Source organism: Magallana gigas, chromosome 3, assembly GCF_963853765.1.
Source record: "Magallana gigas chromosome 3, xbMagGiga1.1, whole genome shotgun sequence".
Classification (NCBI taxonomy): domain Eukaryota; kingdom Metazoa; phylum Mollusca; class Bivalvia; order Ostreida; family Ostreidae; genus Magallana; species Magallana gigas.
In genome coordinates this window covers 12,052,111-12,072,766 of record NC_088855.1, presented here as the reverse complement: position 1 = coordinate 12,072,766, position 20,656 = coordinate 12,052,111, and the positions used below count along the sequence as shown (strand labels likewise).

Sequence of the window (20,656 nt, the reverse complement as noted above, 5' to 3'; positions counted from 1 at the left end):
ATATTTATTTTTAAATTTGATCACAAAAGGAGGAGCTCTAAAATCGCCAGTGCAATATCTACATGTATTAAAATACGATGTGTGTCGCACGCATGCACGACCCGATGCCATATCGTATTTTAATGATCAAAACATCAGCCACAAACACACACAGACACTCTAGTTATTCGTATTAACATGAATATTCTCTATTATATAAAATAGAAAATAGCTTATCGATCTTAATTCCTAAAACACTTTCATTTACTTTAGATCATTTTCTGAAAAACCTTCCATTCGGCTATTCTCGGACGATTCCGTACTACAGGAATAATAAGGAATAATCCGAGGACAACCGAAGGCTAGGGTTCCACGTATAAATCGAAAGTAGGTTTTTCAGAATCAAGATAGTCACTGATAGTACAGATAAAAAGATATTTTTGGTAAGGATATGCTACTTGTGTTTTTACAACACAACTATAGATATCGGCATTAGGATAACACATTAGGATAACACAATTAGAGGGGAAAAGGAAGCGGAAGGAACGAATGATTCGAAAGGTGAGTATAAAACTTACACTACTTTTTTTAAAAGCATAATTTATGCAGTCATTAAAATAAGACCTTGCATCTCGCTGTTTTGGGTTATAAACCCACTTTTTATTGAATTTTTATTTAAAGACTTATATTAACTGATTAAAATAATTAAAACCACACTGAACCAGTTTCGCTTTTCAAACCCTTTTCTGGTAGCCAGGTAACAGAACAATCAATCCAAGATTCCTCTGACTCTAACCCCAGGGCTGCGTTCAAGATCGTAGCTGCTACGTAAGGCTATGTAGTTCAACGATTAACTAACCTAGCAGCTACGTAGATATTTTTAGCCTAAATATTTTATGCTAAGCATCAAAATACTGTAGTAGTTTGGTCTTTTACACTACTGTATATGAATATATTTTGACTTCGCGTTGTGTTTTTACATAATATTTAACCCAGATAATTTTGAGTCCGCCTGTTAAGGCTATTAACAAGAAGAAAAACAGAAGAATTTGATAATTATTCGTAATTAAACAATAATTAATTACGAGGAGGAGCTAGTGTACCTTAATTAGTGACCAAAATAAATAACGAAAATTTAAAGGAAAAAAATAATTTCCAAAATAAATATGGAATTTGAGTCAATTTAAAATTGCCACGAGGAGGGCGACTTCGTACCTTGATGCAAGGTTCAGAGAAGAAGCCCCGCGCACGAATGTGCTCGGGGTTATATACTTGTTAAACAATAGTGAACACTTTTAACAGAATTGGCCAATAAGAATTTACGTTTTATAATAGATGAAACAGAAAATGAATAACGAACCCGATGAATTTGTAAATAATTTAAGTAGGTACTACTACAATACAATATGGCCACCTTAGTAACCACTTTGTAAGTAAACAAATATGAAATCTATTTACTTACTGATATTTTGTTCATCTTTTAGGTTGTAATGAATTTAAACATGTATATTTCCGCTTGAAATTATCCAATTATATCGATGTAATAAGTCTTTAGTTGAATATTTCCAACTTCAAATCTGAGACCTAGCGGCTAATTTAACCTATAGTCTGTCCCGAGTTTTTGCTTCCACCACTTTTTGCTTGATATTTCAATAATAGTAAATACCTTTGTTCTCAAACTACATTAGGGATGGGACAATCCACCGATGCACCGGTGCATCGCGGTATTTATTTTGACGATATTTGGATCGATACATTTACCATTAATACAACGATACCTTACCGAACTTTTTTTATTTTTCAAAAATATCCGAGCTTCATATATCGGCTATTTTTAGTCCGCGCGCCTAATATGAAAGTACAAAGATGGCGGAAAACCTCGTAAAATTGTCAAAACTGTTAGGAAGCTAAATATAGAGTGTGGAAAACTTTTGGAGTACTTGTTTATGAAAAACTAGTGTACACGAGACTAAAGTAATTTGTAAATTGTGCAACGCTCATTATGAATATAACAAAATAACTTTGGACATGCGGTAATACATTGGCAGGTTGAATAAATTTTAAACTTTTATTCATGTTTTCATTTAATTGCAATGTATCGTGATATGTATCGTATCACATCTCATGTATCGTGATATGTACTGAATCGGCTCAGTACAGTATCGTCCCAGCCCTAAACTACGTTCATCCACTAATATGAAAAATGTCCAGATTATCTGTTTTGAAACGCCCCCTCTACAGCTTCAGGTTTCTATACACATCCAAAACTTGAAAGTCTATGGAGATTTTGCATTGCATCAGCCATTAATAAGCCCGGATGATAATGTTAAAAAATTGCGCGATGTATTCCGAATGGAGAAAAGATGTAAACATTTCCCATTACAAATCTCCGTAAGAAAATTGTTTTTGTTCCTGTGAAATTTTATGAGTGAAAAGGGATAATTGTTCAATGAAGATATCTTGGATATATTCCCTTTCATCGATTTCAATTGTATTTCTTTCACAGGTATGTGTATTTCTATTAAAAATCATCAAAAATTGATGGAAGCAATAACTTGGGACAGACTATAGCAGTCCATTCAATAGACCTAGATATCTACGACTTAGCGGCTAGGATAGCTGCTATGATCTTCAACGCAACCCAGGGCTGCGTTCAAAATCGTATAATATAATGATAATCACAAAAATTATATCATATGATAGTGTAAAATATATGTATTGTATAATATGATTTGATTATGTATAATATGATATTGCTTTATATAATATATAATTTTGTCACATGATATTGTATCATATGATGTTGCATACTATGATTAGATACATTATTGTTTCAAATTATATTGTATCATATGATACAATATCATATATTGTATCATATAATACAATATCACACAAAACATTATCATATGATACAATATCATAATTTAAAACATATTATATTAAATTTACTGACCATGTATAAACCATATTAGGTCAACGACAAACTAACGATTAGGCCTAAGAAAAAAAATTGTTTGTTTCCGCTTCCCGACCGACCCTAGCTTTTACCCCCCGACTCAAAACTTTTTTAAAGGATTTTTGATGGAAAATCGTTTATTTTCGTTTTTATCCGATTGGAAAAAAAATTACTCAAAATTTTGGTCACAAAAACGCTTGAAGCAGTTACTCTTGTCAAATCAGTGTAACTCAAACGTTTTGTTTCAAAATGGCTGTATGTTTCCATGTGTTGTAGATTTTAATAATGCTCTCATCGTTGGCAGAGGAAGAAACTGATATATAATATCATTTTTGTGTTTTCTTAAGACCAGCTTAATAGTCAGGAATGATATTAAAAGTATTTCTCATTTTATACCATTCAGCAGTGTCAGTACCTAACCGGCATGTATGGATACTGCAATATTTAAGGGAAAAAAAAATATTTGAAAAAATAAAAAAAATTCCGACCGACCGACCCTACTTTTTATCAGCATGAAAGCGGAAACAAACTATTTTTTTTGTTAGGCCTTATATTGTAACGATTATATCTTACCGACTGTCTTTTTTTAATGATAAAAGGTAAAATTAAACAATGGAAATCAAGCTTTTGTATTAATATTACAAGTTTCAATTTGAGTACGAAACTTTACGTCATTATGCTCTAAAATGACGACATAATGCTCAAAGGGGGTGACATTTTCTACTGACTATGTATGGAATATACATAGTCTCCATGTGACTGCTTTAAGCCAATGATTTTCTTACAATTTAGCCGGAGGTAAGATATAATATCATTCAAAACAATATCATATGATACAATATCATAATTTAAAACATTATATTAAATACAATATAATATTTTATGATACAAAATGTGTTGTTTATGTGATATTGTATCATATGATACTATATAATATAATGTTATGATAATGTATTATGTGATGAAATACAATGATTTTTAACATCATGATACAATACCATATATTTTATGATACAATAATATATTTTTAGACAGTATCATATAATTGTTTTATTTTAAATTACAGTGCTATATTGTATCATATGATATATCATTTGTCTAAATATTGTATAGTATCATAGGATGCAACATCAAATATTTTATCACTGTTTTGATTAGAATTATAATTTACAATACCATATGGAAATTAACGTGTGATTATCAAACAATATTTTAACAAATGATTTATGACATTGTGTCAGTGTAAAAACCACACAACAGTATCCATGAATATCCAAGATCATTAATTATGATTTTCATACAATATGATAAAGGTGGTCTCATAAAGGTGCTGCCCCCTTTTCTCTCATATGATTTATTTTGGGGTCAGCTGAAGTCCAGACATTTGGCTATTTTTGTTCAGGTTAGCAATATGGCCCCTGGGCCTCTTTTTTATGGTACAAGGCAAGCATTAATTTTGATATTTCTGTACGAAACTGTTTTATGTTTATTGTGAAAAAATAACTACAGTACAGTTCTTTTCCACAATTAACTGCAACAGTTAATATATTAATAATTCTTAACCTTCATGGTTGGATATGAAATTAAATGATTAATGGTATCTCTGATATCTTTATATATGATAAAGTAATAAACATGTCAAACATTTTCAGATATGAAGTCTGATTTATACTGGATAGCTGCAGTATCAAGGATCAAGGCTTGTCTGTGTTTGTATTTAAAATTGGTAAGTAAAGTTCAATGTTTTCCCGTTTAAAACAATGCAAAGTTAAATTTTAATAATACAACAGCAATTCTGGTATACCCTGACTAATTCATATGTTGGTTTTCTCGGACATCACAAATTTTGGTGCATACACAAGCTGACATTTCAACATATTAGCATTTAGTTTATATGCTATGCATGAACCTCGAAGTACATTCAGTGTTTAAAGAGTTTTATATCAGTCATGTGTTACCAGTGTTTAAGAAAAACAGAAATTGCAATTACTAGTATAGGAGTTAATTATGTTCAGTCTCCCTAAACCTTAACCAAAATCCAGATTGATATTTTATGGTTCCACACTAATCTTAGTTAGTCACAGACTAATAGATTCTATGTCAGACTAACAAAATTTGTCTAGTCAGTTCGGTCTTACTAATTATACCATGACAAACAGAGTTTAGGGGTATATTGGTTTCACCCAGTCCGTCTGTCTGTCTGTCTGTCTGTCTGTCTTTTTTGAGGGTAGACCTGTTTGGAGCTAGGTATTTTGAGGAAATGCCGTATCGCTTGCCCTTTTTATTGTGTTAGCTGATGAGATAGGTAACAAATAACATTTTCTCCGAATATTTTGTCATGAGGAATACAAACTGATTTTTAAGAATTTTTTCCCCTCTATAGTGCTATATAGTGAAAACAATTACCGGTGTGATACCTTGAAGGGCATTGATGTACCGTATTTTTCGAAAATTAGGTTGATACGGTTTATTGGGCGAAGGGGGCCGTTTTTAGCCAAAAAATAAAAAAAAGTAGAAATAGGTCGACCTCAAAGAATTGGTCGAAAAATTACCGCTAGTTCTAATGAATAAATGGTTTAAACCAATAACGTTATCATATAGTAGCCTTTAATCTTATTTCACAATTTTAAACAAAAGGGAAATAAAATGTATTTCTTTAAAACATCGTAAGAAAATGTCTGAAATTGCATCAACATTTTCAAACCAATTTATTCAGTACGGCCAGTTTTAATTTAAGATCGTTTTTTATTACTTCCCTGCCATGTGTACAAACTGGTGTTAACCGGGGGATAGTAACCTAGCCTGGAGGCATGACTACGGTAGCACATGCCACCCTGTGTCTCTGTGTGACTTTTTACTGTGTATATACACACGAGTCAACCTCTGATCTTATTGAAGCCTGCGGGCATGAGTAGCACGTGCCAAGAGTTCAACTGTGTATAAACAAAGAAGGCGCTACCCAGACTGATTTCAGAGACACCTTGCTAAAATTTCATCAAAAGTTTTATGCTGAATATACAGAAAAAAAACTTGTTCATGTATTCTATTATGAAAACAAATTGGTTTTTTTTTTTATTTCTACCAGACGATATTTTTCCCCCGTAATTACCCTTTGTACGGTTCTCATTTTACTTTTACCGCGCGAAATCGATTTCCTGTTTATCGTAAGCACATGATCAAAATGCATGACAGCATATAATAATGATCGAAAAATGATTCAGTCAGTGATATAAGTAAGAAATGTAAGAAGAAATAAATCTATTTACATTTAATTTTGTTTAAATGATAAATTACTACAGTATATTGATTAAAATCCATACGATTTTTACACAGAAATTCAAGCAGTATTAAGTAAACAGTTTTATTGGAGGGTTGCATAAATTTTAACAAAATTTCATATCAAATTTTCCAACCAAAAAAAAAACCATAAACTGGGCGAAGCAATGAATAGGGCGAGGTCCACGTGTCAGGAAAAAAAAGTATCGACCTAATTTCCGAAAAATACGGTAAATAAAATTCAAAATTATTGATATGATTTTAGTGTTTTGGAAATTTTAAATATTGTTTTCATATAATTTTAAATTTTCCTTTTTACATAGTATGCACTGTGCAAATTATGATAATGTTTTGGGAGTTTATCTAAGTTTAACAAGCTAATTAAAGAAAATCATAGTCCTATGGGATCAATTTTCTGAGATATACAGTTGCATTGTGCTATAGGAGAAAGTGAGGATTTATGTGTCACAAACCTTTATTATTCAATTATATATTTTAGTTTCTTTAATTGAATTCATATTAGTCCCTTTGAAATTAGCCTTGCTGGAGTGTTAGTCCCATTAGGACAGTTCTAGTTAAAAGTTCTGTTTAATAAATTTTATAGATTATTAATGTAAAACCATGACTGATTTTTTAATTGGGTTTTCCAAAAGAAAAAAGTGGTTATTGAAATGGTGAGAATGTTGGGCAGTCGAGTGGGTGGGCGGCTGCCAAAAGGGTACTCCTATTGTACAGATAACTCCTCCTACAGTTTTCAGGATAGGAAGTTGTTTTGCAGATCAATTGTACAGATATCAGAGATGTGCAAGATGTGCATATTACTTGAATTTTGATTTTTGATAATTTATGGAAAAATAGCACCTGTTGAACTTAGTTTTTCTTGGCAAAATATTGCAAATAGAGTACCTCATTTCTCTGGATAGGCAGTGTTTATTAATTCAGGGTTGACAAATGGATTATGGATACTGTTCACACAACAGAAAACCCGGTTTGCTGTCACATTGACAGCTTTTCTCTTGTTTATAGTATAGTATCTAGCATGATGCAAATTTATATGATACATTGCGGTGATTCTTGGAACTGCTCAATAGAGTTACTGAGCGAAAACAACAGGGGTATCCAGTATGGTATTGGCGACTTGATTTTTTCTTCGTCTCAATCGGATGTCGAAGAAAATAGGTGACAAGGGCACATGTTCACAACAATACCTTTAATAGGGACGCTTAGGTGATTAAAAAATAAGGGTCAAACGAATCTTCTGTGAGTTGTTTAATTTAAAAAAAATTGTGTTCAATTTATTTGTCATAGAGTGCTTAATAACATTTTTATAAACTGATTTTTAAAGAATGTTTATAATGAAAAGAACATGGTAGATCAAGGCTTATCTATTGCTCATATCTTTGTATAACGTCTGTAATGGTGGCATACACTGAGATTAAGTGAATACACAGCCCATTGCCATCTCCTAGATAGTATGATACTAAACCAGTGCTACACCTGTAAAAAAAAACATGTCAGAAACCAATTGTGGTGTATAAACCAATTGTGGTGTATAATATGCACCCTTTTCTCACAAAGAATAAATTCTAGTAAAAAAGTGTGTATTATATTAAGCAAAATATGGTGATGCATTTTAGTTTATTTTTGATGGACAAATAAAATTGCCTTTGGACTAGTTAAAGTACACAGGCTTTAGTCCGGCTGGACTGCTGTATAAAAAAGTCAGTGTCAACCCAGATTTTCAATGGTAAAATATTTTTACTTCTTTGTTGGCAGATTTACCGATACAATGTCTCATACAACACTGAACAATTATATATCTTACCTCCTGCTAAATTGTAAGAAAATCATTGGGGAATGAAAATCACTTCTCTGTAAGCGTCAATTCATTGTAAGCGTGTTCGCTATAACCGTGTTTTACTGTATATTTACCAAAACCTTACTTGTTTGAAAAAGCATCACCTTTCCGATCCTTTAGGTAGCTTTGTTTTTGAAGGGGTACTAATTATAACTCGAAACTTAATCGAAAAAATTTACGTAGCCAACTTAAAAAATGTACATGAATCTAACCTTGCTCTCCATATGTAATATTATACAATGATTAAACATAATTATAACCATGAAACTAGAACTTTTTTTTGTCTTCAACAAAAATTAAGGGCTTTTCGACAGCCCCATTATCCTTTTTTTATTCAAATTTTCAAAAAAATTAATCTCTAATTTTTTTTCAATTTTTTTTAACGCTTTGTTATAAACAGTTACTTAGATAGGAACTTATGAGTAGTGCAATGTGTAAAGAAAGATAACTCCAGAACTTTACAGGTAACTACACTTCTAATTTCAAGAGGAATATTTTCAAAAAATCATTTTAAAGTAAGTATTCATTCCTGGGACACAAAACTTGGTACACCTACAGTATTTATGCTCTTCATTCTTAGAGCAAAGCGAGATAACTCTTTCTTCATTTTTTTTTTAGATTTAGAAAAGTTATGATCTTTAGGCCTTTCAAACCCCTATAAGGAGTCAAAAAGTGGCCCCTCGGACCATAATTTGTAAATTGCACTCTTTATTCTTCACAAGAAACTGAAAAGATTTTTTAAATCGGATAAAAAGTAAAAAAGTTACAGCTAAAGGGCTGTTTTGAACGTTGGCCCCTGCAGATCCCTAATTTTTTCGAATTATCTACCCAAAACTTTTTCCAGTCTGTGCAATGTGTGTGTTATTGTACAGTTGAAATATTGTAGCATTGACTTGAATACCTTTTGAGAAAACGAATGACGCGTGATTTTAATTTAACACTGAAATTCCCATAGACAATTTTCACTGACCTGTAAAACCGGAAGTAGTCAACATTTTTAAATGAAACTTGATATATATGTTGATTACCTCTATGTAAATAATATTCAGGCGTCATATAAACTTTTAAAGGTCATTTGAATTTTTTTGTTTTTTCATCCCCCCTTTTCTAAAGTTTTGGGCTTTATATCTCAGAAACGGTAAGAGATAAAAAATTGCCTACGCTTACAATTTTGTACAACTAGTTATGATGAAGGTAGTTAAAAAATTTGAATGCTCTACATTAAAAAATAAACAAAGTATTGAGTTTCAATCAATTTTTGCAATTTTCCTTGTAAAAACCGGAAGTACGGGAACCAGAAATCAAAAAGCTTACATTTCATAGATTAATATATTTGCTGTCAGACCAATGTATACTTGTATCAATATTCCTTCCAGTTTTCAAAAAATCGCTGACAGAAATCTGTCTTAAAATAATAATAATAAAAAAAGACAAAAACAATAGGTCTTTTCGACCGAAAGTTGAAAAGCCCTAATAAAGGATATGGTATTAAGTTTTTATGTGCTAACATTAATATTAGGTTGCATTTACTGCTGTTACTCAGCATTGCTGATGTATATATCGGTAGCAGAAACAAAACATTAACTCTCACGTTATACTAAACTAAGTTGGAGGGTAAACAAACTATTGCTTAAACTAGCTTAATTTATATGATTCGTTAGGAAACTGTGACTATAAAACACAATGTATGAGATTTTGAAGCATTCAAAACTCCATAACAAATTTTAAAATAAGGTATTTGCGACAATATACATTTGTGGGTTTGGACAAAAGGTGCCTTTTCAGAAGAATTTAAGTGATATTTTGTACTGTTTATTGTACAGTTTTTGATGAGTAGTGTACAGTTTTTTCACCAAAATTCCAGTTTTTTATACAGCTCCTGTACATTTTTGTGGTTTTTAACTTATCACATGTATGAGCAAGATAAATAATGGAAAGGACAATATTTGCTGTTGATTCCTGTAGAAATTCCCATTTTTCCATGGTTTATCCCAAATTTTTTCATAGGAATATATATAAAAATCTTTAAATCTTTATCTAAAAAACATTTGCCTAGAAAAGCTGTTACTTTAGTGAAAGTAACTTCAGAAAATGTGGATTCAAATTTATTCAGTTAAAATATTTAGGAGTAGGGTGGGGCCACATTGGGGATCCAGTTGTACAAAGGAAAACATTTTGATTATTCTGAAAAACTGAAATGTAATTGCAGTGTATATATGCTTTTACTTATATGCAAGCAATTTTGCATATTGCTGATTCTTTCAGATTGTTTAAACTTTGGCTTCTGGACGATTATTTTGCCTCACAAGGGGTTTAGAGTTTGATATAGGTTTATATCCTGTATGTAAACTTTTGTTTAGGGTCTTTTTGAAAACTGCAATGCTGAACGTGATATGACTATAAACCCATCCTGTTAGAAAAGGAAATTGATTATAAATATAAGAATATCCAGAGGGAACCAGATTTTTTGAATACAGGATCTACATGTATTATACCACATTGTCCAGATATTTTGTATTTTGAGTCAATGAAGCTGATGTTATCATGCCTATTGTTGCTCATGTGAGCAATGTGGCTCATGGGCCTCTTGTATTATGAGTCTAATGACAAGACAAAAGTTAAGTAAAAACAAAAAATTATGTATTGAGAAAGCTAATATGTTCCCTTTATATGGCAACCCCACTTTCATATGAAATTGTTCTGTCAAAATAGGCCGAAATTTCTTTCTCTATGAGAAATGTAGACTTGTGAACTCTCTTTTTACTTTACAAGCTGTAAAAAAAGTTTATAAAACTTTATAAAAACTGTGAAATAGAAATAATAAGTCTGGCAGCTATGCTGAAAAAAGTAAAAAGTTTTAAAGATGAAAATAAAAATCAACAATCATAAACTTTTCCTTTTTCTTGTCATTGCAGAGGTAACAGAAGATGGGCCAAAGTCCTACTAAGGAGCCAGATCAGACAGAGAGAGTAGAAACCAGATCTATGACGACAGAAAGACAAAGAAGCCCTGATTATTCCATCAGAGAATTGTCAAGTTCTCGAATAAGTACTCCCATATCTCGCACCTCTGCGTCCAGCTCTGGAGAAGCAAATTATAAGTTGAGATACTATATGGAAGACCAAAATTTGGATCAGTTGTTGGTGGAGAAAACCAAATACAAACCAATTGATATCAATCAAACAAGAGAACACAAATTGATCACTAGTGTACCTTTAGATTTAAGCCATGAAAAAGGAAAAAGAAGATCTATGCTTGACAAAACTGTAGACGTGGGACAGAAAAAAGTTGAAAGAGGTTCTGTGAACTCCCAATACAGTGATGCAGATAAATTATCTTCCGTTAAGCAACTGAATTTAAAACCAGAAGAACATTCAGGTTTATCTCATTCCTCCACTAGTAACAAACAACATGTAATTGAAAAAGGCACAGATCTGAAGCAGAGAAATATTGCAAGTGTACCTCTAATAAAAAGAACCCCTGTTTCAAGGTACACAAATGTTCCAGATGAGATAATGCACTTGACACAAAACAATGCAGACTTCTTGCATTCTAAAGAACTGAAATCAAAGTCTAGTGGACCTTTAGCTGTATCCAAAAGTTCAACAGATAGCAAAACTGTGCTTGACAAAAGCACATGTTTAGAGCAGCAAAGGGCTACAAGACAATATACAGAGGAAAGACTACACATGCAAAGCGATACACATGTTTTAACACAAAAAATGTATCCCAGTCAAAGCAAGACTGATTCATTTCCTTCTCATGGAATAAAAGTAAAAAATGATGAACGTTTAATCCTTTTCAACGTGTCTAAAGGGGATCAACTTCAAGCAACAAACAGTAGCAGTGACATTACAATAACAAATGGAAAGGAATACAAAAGTCCCCATTATTACAAAGAGGGTGATTGTAAGCCAAAAAATGAAAAAGCTGAAGGACCAGCAGTTGACATAAAACTGGCATCAAAAGTTGCATGCAAAGAAAAACCTCCAGAGAAAATTTTAAAGGACTTAGTTAACCCCGGCAGTATGAGCAAAGGAAAAACAGTTCTAGTCATACCACCTGTGAATGAAACCTCAAAAAATATCTTGGATACTACTAAGAATAGGAAGATAGTTGAAAAAGGTTATGAAAATATGTTTTGGACTGAAAATAGCCAAAGAAATGAAAGTAGAGAGGTTTCAGATGTTTTTGAAAAAACTGATTCACAATTTTTTGAAAAAACAAAGGAAATAAAATGTTCTTTTGATCCAACTCAAAGGCATACAGATGGATTAGACTGTACCAGACGAACCAGGCAAAGAAGTGTAGATAGAGATGATTGTGATACACATCAGAAGGATCAGAAAGTGTCCGTTGAATTGTCAAGGCCAAAAGCAAAAACTCTCTCCCAAAAAGAAATTGACTTGAAGGAAAAGATTATGAATATTTCCAAAAAATTAGAAGATATAGCGGTTAAGGAAGTCTTTTCTTGTTCTGAAGGAAATTCTGTAGTTAAGAATGAGACAAAAGGGCTACCTGTAAAGTACAAAATGTCTGATGTTAAACTGGCAGAATCACAAGATATAAAAGATGAAAAAGGCAAATCAGGAAACAGTGTAAAGTCTAGAACTAATTACTCGACAACATTTAGAACTGATCACACCACCCTTAAAACAACAAAGAGAGAACCTATAACGATAAGGAGTAAAGATAAGATATGCCAGATGCAGAAGCCATTAATGGTAATGGAAAAGGAAAAAAAAAATGCAGACAAGTGCAAAGTCGATGATGAAGCCGCTGGTATAACTAAGGATGAGAAAGATTCAAAGACAGAAAAATATTATTATAGATTTGGAACAACAAGAAGCTCAAGAAAAGTGACAGAATGTGAAATTAGAGAGGCTGTAATCACAAGTCCTAGAGTTCTTCGTACAAATGAAGTTTGTGGAATTACTTCATCTGAAATGAGAGCTAATCTGTTGAATGATCAGGATCAAAACATCACTGTAAAAGATTTTGGACATGAAACCACCACATATGAAGAAGACGAGAAATGCTTTGGACTCTATAGCACTACAGAAAATGTAAGAAGCAGACAGGTCCAGCAAATAGAAAACAAACAAAATATCTGCAAAGATACCAGTTCCTTTAGAGAAAGAGACCACAAAACAAAGTCCCAGGGAAATAATTCAAAACAAATAGAGGAACTTGAGATTAAAAATACAATGGTTGAAACCACAAAATATTCTGCTATGAAAAAAGAAGAAGATGATATTGCCGTAAAGAATAAAAAATCAGGTATCGCTATAAGTAATGAGAAATTTGAAGTAATGAAATATAAGCTCGACCTGTCGCGTTTGGATAGGAGAAATCTGATATCAAGCAACCATGGATGCAGTTCTAGTCAACAAGAAGAAACAGGTTTTGATAATCAGGAAAAACCAAACATTAAAAGCAAGGACTTTGAAAAAGTAAATTGTGATGCTGTGAAGAAACTGAAAGATTCTTTGACTGCACAGAATGTGAAATCAAATACCACTACAGAGATGAAGGAAATTAAGGAACATGAGATAAAACATCCAGAAAGGAAGTCCAAACTGAGCGACACTCCAAAGAAATTTTTTCTACGTGATGACGATGCTCTCCATTACAAAACAGAAATTCTGACGAACATTGGCAAAAAAGATCGAGAGAAAATGCATCAAGATTGTAATGATCAACGAATGACAGATAGCAAAGATATTTCAAATCAGAAGCAGCTTTTGCCAGGAAAAATTGCATGTAAAGAAGTCACTGGAGTGGAATCAAATGTGGAATGTGTCAACTCTGAAATAACTGATAAGCCAAAGAATATTTGTGAAGAAAGCAGCAGAAAAAAATCAAGTAAACCAAGAAAAGTGAAAAAAGAACTAACAAGCGAAAAGAAAATGGATGATATGGTTCAGAGAAACAATCCAACGGTTAAAACGCCATTGCCCCATTCTGCTGATGATGACGAAAGAAACAAGGCAGAGGAAATGGATTTTTTAACATACACGCTGACTGTTTGGAAGCACATAGAGGAGGAAACGGATTTCCTTGCCCATTTTGTTGGTATTATTGCTGACATACGATTTCAAATAATTTCCATTAAAAACGATAACAGTACTAATACAACAACGGCCATGATTCGTTTCAAAAGTAACAGAGATGCGAAAAAGTTCCAGAGTTGTCTTAAAAGTAATAATGACAAAGTACCATATCGATACCATTTTCAAAGAGAAGGATTGTTCACAATGAAGTTTATGGTCATTACCAAAAAATCACAGTATATTCAAGAAAGAACTTTAAAAGTTTTAGGATCGCATCAAGAAAAACAGAGAGATGCTGAGAGAAAGTTATCTGCGCTATGCAAGGATACCAAGAAGAAATATATTGGATTAGCAGTTTATGAGCAACGAGAGGCACAAAAGAAAGCCTTTAGTGACAAACTAGAAGAACTGAAACGACAACAGAATGAGTTTCAACAGTGCTTGGTTGGGGTAATTCAACAGGTTGAATCATATAAAGCGGGAAATATCAAACAAAATGAATTTGATTCTGTAATGAACAAATTTGAAGTAGAGTGTTCGCGATTAGAACAGGCATTGCCAATTTATGCCAAAAGAACAGAAATTATCGACACAATTCTTCAAAACCAAGTTTCAATAATATTAGGAGAGACTGGATCTGGAAAAAGTACACAAATCACTCAGTACATCTTAGAGTCTGCTATAAGCTCTTCCGGAAAAATCATTTGTACGCAGCCTCGCAAAGTAGCAGCAATGAGTCTTGCACAAAGAGTTTCATCGGAATTGAAATCAAACGTAGGTGATCTTGTTGGATATCAAGTTGGTATGAAATCAAAGCTAAGCCACCACACAAAGGTGTTGTACATGACAGACCATATGCTTTTGAATGAGTGTTTAAAAGATCCATTGCTGATGAATTATTCCTGTGTAGTGATTGACGAGGCACATGAAAGAAGCGTGTACACAGATCTTTTGCTTGGTATGATAAAGAAATGTTTGCCCCAGCGACCAGAACTACGTGTTGTAGTTACGTCTGCAACCATTGATCCTGAAGTTTTTGTGCGATACTTTGGTGGACCAGATATATGTCCTGTCCTGAAGGTCTCAGGGCGTATGTTTCCTGTTGAGATTGAGTGGCTTAAGAATTCTTGTGGTCCTGAGGTAGCTGATGAATACGAAATAAAAGCTATTGAAAAAGCAGCAGAAATTCATAAATCAGAACCCTCTGGTGATATTTTGGTGTTTTTAACTTCACAAGTTGAAATTGAGCAATGTGCTGAGAAACTTGAAGCATTGCTTCGAGGAAAGAGGGATCATTGGATACTTCCACTACATGGAAAACTTCAAACAGATGAACAGAATTTGGTATTTAAGTGTGCTCCAAATGGAAGACGAAAAATTGTACTGGCTACTAATGTAGCAGAGACATCCGTGACAATTCCAGGAATAAAATATGTTGTCGATACTGGAGCTGTGAAGGAACTCTCTTATGACCCAAGGAAGAAAGTTAGTGCTTTGCGCATTGTAAAAGTCACCAAGAGTTCTGCAGACCAAAGAAAAGGAAGGGCAGGAAGAACAGGTCCAGGAAAATGTTACAGGATATATTCCAACGAAGATTATGAAGCAATGTTTCCAACTTCCATTCCAGAAATACAAAAGATACACTTAGGTCATGCGATCCTGAAGCTGTTGCAACTAGATGTTGACCCTTTAGAATTTGACTTCGTACAAGCACCAGAAAAAATTTCCATGGAAAATGCTTTTCAGCACCTTACCAAGCTTGGAGCGATCGAAGGGGGGAAAATTGCCCCATTAGGGAGATGGATTGCAAAGCTTCCTTTTGAGCCAAATCTAGGCGTACTTGTTCATGACTCAATCGACCACAATGTTGGATTGGAAGGAATAATAATAGCAGCGTCTTGCACAGTTTCAGGGTCCTTATTTTATCGGGGTGGTACAAAAATCCAAAAAGAAACGTCGGACAAACTTAAAGTTCCATTTTGTCATAAGCATGGAGATCATTTCACAAACCTTAATGTTTTTAAGGAATGGAACGCAGTTCATGAGAAACAAAAAGGAAAGTGGTGCAGAGATAATTCAATCAATGGAAAAGCTATGCGAAGCATTCGTGATTGTGCAAATGAAATTTTGCATATTTTGAAAAAAGACTTGGACATCCACATCAAATTTGAATTTACTGATTCCAGTGTTGAAAGGATTTTGCAGCGACTATTGTTCAGGTCATTTCAAAGCAACTTGTGTCATTATCTTGGTCACGAGAAAGCTGGATATTACTTCATAGACAAAAGTCAGCAAGTTATTATGCACCCTTCGTCTGCATTTCAATCATTAGCATCTTTTCCAAAATGGGTGATTGTGGAGAGAGTAATGCAAACATCGCGAGACTTTGCCTTAAATATAACAGCTGTGGCTGATGAAGATGTTGAGGAAGCGCTAGTTGAAGGTTCCTTAGATTTTGACATTGAAGACGTGGAAAGTAGACGTGTTGCCCCTATCTTAACAGAATATGTGGGAGTTCATGGCCACAGAGAATTTGTAGGTCCACGATACAGCAAAGTGAGAGCTATGCAGGAAAATCTTTCAGCACAGTGTACAGATTCTGTTTTTGTGATTGACGCAGATCGTGACAAAGGAGAAATTTCTATATTTGCACCAGTAAGTACTAAAGACATTTCAACTTCTACTCTGAAAACCGCCATAGACCCAATCAAAGAAAGAATTCGATCAGAAACTGTAGAGCACCCAGTGTTGCCAGATTTTCAAAATGTACGGATATCCATTGGTGCAGGAGGCCAAACTGAAGAATTGCTTTATCAGGAGGAATACAAAAATGTTTTCATTTTTGGTGATGCTGATGCCTTTGGTTCTGATGATGAAATAAAGCAATGGTTTGAAAGGTTTGGTACTATTCAGTCATTTATAAAGAAATCATTAAAGAACACTAATCCAAGCTACTTGGGTCAAATCATTTATGAAAAATCTGAATGCGCTCAAGCGGCAGTGAATGCAACTAGAAGAAAACGCTTTGAGTTTACTGCAAAACCACCAAAAGGGATCAATAAATCCGAAGAAGCTGATTTGCTGAAAGCAAGGCTTACTTGGTGTAGACGCAAGTCTCGTGGATTTGGATTTGTTGAAATTCACAATGAAGACTTAATGGATCAGATGATCATATCAAGTAAATTAAACAATCTAATTGTTGGAGGGAAACGTGTCAATATTAGACGAAACAAAAACGAACAAAATCCAAATACGTTGTTTGTGTCTGGACTTGGTGATCTAGTTAATGAAGACGTTTTGCAAGAGAGTTTGTTAAATCATTTTAACATTTCTGAAAATGATGTAGGGAAAGTGACTGTTATAAGACAAAAAGTTGATACAACTCGAGATATGTTGTCTACCTATAAAACTAGACTCGAGGTCTGTTTCAAAAACTACCTGAATCAAAACATGTTTTTTGTGACTGTAGTCGAACCAAAGCCAGCGGATTTTACCTATCAGGCGTTCGTCACATTTAAAGACCCGGAAGAAGGGTTTGAGGCGTGTTCAAATCTAAGAAATAATTTTTTCATAGGAGAGAACCCTGTTTCAATCATCCCAGAAATCCAGACCAGACTGTTTGTTTTGGCACCAGTCTATGTACGAGTACAAAAAGAAATTGAGGAATACTGTGAAAAAATAAAGAAAGAAGATGAAGGAAGAAGAGTTACAATAACGCATCTAAAGAACGACAACTTTGTTATCGACATTGACGCAGATAGCATTGAAAGTATGGTTCACACAAGGAACAAGATACAGAAAATGCTTGAAGGTGAAACAATTGACTTGGAACAGATTCCAACCCTTCGCTTTTTATTTACACGTGATGGTCAAGCAAAAGTATGTAAAATAATGAAGAAAACCAATGTACTAATTTTGTTGGATCACAGAAATACATCCCTTTCTGTCCATGGGAAACCCTTAGAAAGGGATATGGCCGTAAGGAAGATTCGAAAGTACATCGAAAAACTCTCCTCCTCAAAATTGAGAATCTACGAGTTAAAAGGAGAAACTAAGCCGCCTGGATTGATGAAAGCTGTAATATTGATGCATGGTGTGGATCTTAAAGGTTTAAAAGATTTGTCAAATTTGTCGACTGTAGAATTGGATCACAGGAGTCATAGGATTAGGATGTTAGGGTCTGATGAAGCAGTGGATAAAGCGGTAAAAGAAATCGATGAGTTAATGAATCAGCTGCGGGAAAAATGTTCTATACCAAACTCAAATCAGCCCGAATGTGGAATATGTCTTTGTGAAATAGCTGAAACGGAAATATATCGTTTAGAATCATGTGGGCATCCTTATTGCAGGGATTGCATAAAGATGAATATAGAATCAGCAATTCAAAGCAAAGACTTTCCTCTAAAATGCTGCCACGATGGGTGCGAGATGCTTTGGGCATGGACAGATTTTGTCAATATGACAAAACAAGGATTCTGCAGTCTTCAGAACATTATTAGTTCGTCATTATCTTGTTTTATTAGAGAAAATAAAGACAAAGCGCGATTTTGCATAACTCCAGATTGTCCTATGGTCTACAAGGTCAGTGCAAGTGGAGGAAGAATTGTTTGCGGAGTTTGTAGAGTTGGTGTGTGTAGCAAATGTCATGTTGAATACCATAACGGGATGTCATGTGCCATATACCAAATGGAAAATGGGAATGATGAGTCGGGTCTGCGAGAATGGATGCGGCGTGATCCAAATAACAGAAAACTCTGTCCAAATTGTTATGCAGGAATCGAGAAGACTGGTGGTTGTCAGCACATGGAGTGTCGAGACTGCAAGATGCACATTTGTTGGACATGTATGGCAGTTTTTAGCTCTGGACGAGAGTGTTATGGTCACATGGCTAAAGAGCATGCAAGTTTTGTGTAAAAGCTGCGCAGTTTGTTTTGCAGCGTAAATTTAATTTAATAGAATGATCTAACATCAGTCTAATAATAAAATCATTGTAAATGCATGCCCAGTTGTATTAGTAATTTATTTATATATAAGGAATTGCGGTTCATTATTTACATATATATTTGATGGTGGCTGGCAAGATGATGGCAAGGGTTACATAATAATTTGATATATTTACTTTCTTGTTATACTATCTTTTTTTGAAGAGAATCAATTTAGTCCAATGTTTATAACCATTTTGAATAGAAATGAAAAAAAAACGATGTAGAAATTGATTCGTAATAGCTGTTTGCGGGATGTTATAATGATAACTGCCACATACCGGGTATCTGAGTTGTTATAAAATGTGCCCTCGTGTGTTAACATTTGCTTGCTATTAATAAAAGTTTTGAAAAAAGACTTGACTTTGAATTGATTAGATAGTTGATTGAGACATGGTTTGGAAATGCAATTCACGTGTACATGTACAATAGTCTGTGTCAATATTTTATAGATTACTGTAAACGTACTTTATTTGACTGTATTCTTTTTAGCATTTTGCGCGGAAACCCGCTCGCGCCATATTATATATATATATATATATATATATATATATATATATATATATATATATATATATATATATAACACATTAGGCACATTCGGAAATAGTTATTTCAATTCCACGCTAGCTTGTTGAAAAATAAAAACTAGATGCTGTCATTATATAGTAATATCCACACCACTGTTTGCCCATAACTAACATTGTTTTGCGGATATTACTATCTAATGACAACATCTAGTTTTTATTTTATTAGTTTAATTAAAAATGAAGGCCACATGCAAGTAATTTAAAAATTATAATTTTCATAACTGAAGGATGAGATCCCTACCCATAATACACATGAGCAGCACTTTATATGCAATTTTGGGTTGAACTGTTTGCAGTGAATTTTCAGTTAATCAATAATCTTAACATTTCATGTCACAGAAAGTATAATGGTCTATATTATTATTACAAACAAAATTAAATAATGCCCCCTCCTCGTGGCGGTTGCCGGCTTTAGATTTGCTTCTGTGTGCCTAACGTTACATGTACGTCATCGTGTGCACAGATTTAGAGAAAGGGTGGGAGTGAGGGGTCCAGACCCCCCCCCCCCCCCCCCAAATAAAATTTCATATATATCAATAGTAAAATTACCAAAAATACACCTTTGACCCCAATGCTCTTACAGACATGTAAACGATCTAACCCATTGCGCTTCAATGTTAGGTAACATTATTTTGGGGGTAAAGAATATAATTATATTTTATTGTTTATTTCAATAGGAAGTATATATTACAATATGCAGGTGTCCTTCAAAACCATGAAGCTGTTATTTACCTAATAAAATAGTGCAATGGGGTTTTGAAGAATAGGTCATAAAAATACATGCATGTTACATATAACTGATCTTTGTCTGAAGTTACGTACACAACACAGGTCTGCAGGTCTCATTAGCGGGTACTAGTTTTACCCAGCTCTTCGATTAGATGGGTTTCACGTATACATGTACATGTGTTTTCCATATGCAGAAAAGGATTAGTTAACATGTATAAACATTCCTTTTG

At 33.7% G+C, this 20,656-nt stretch overlaps 1 protein-coding gene across 1 annotated transcript; it reads left to right on the top strand.

Moving 5' to 3' along the window:
* Positions 1-327: 327 nt before the first annotated feature.
* LOC105344246 (uncharacterized) lies at positions 328-19,412 on the top strand. The gene is made up of 3 exons (XM_011451966.4): positions 328-540; positions 4,591-4,664; positions 10,988-19,412. Exon 3 carries the CDS (start codon positions 11,000-11,002, stop codon positions 19,037-19,039), a length of 8,040 nt encoding a protein of 2,679 aa, XP_011450268.3. The 5' UTR covers positions 328-540; positions 4,591-4,664; positions 10,988-10,999; the 3' UTR covers positions 19,040-19,412.
* The last annotated feature ends 1,244 nt before the right edge of the window (positions 19,413-20,656 follow it).

Coding starts and splice junctions, on each gene's coding strand:
- LOC105344246 (XM_011451966.4), top strand. CDS start 11,000: ATGGGCCAAAGTCCTACTAAGGAGCCAGATCAGACAGAGAGAGTAGAA.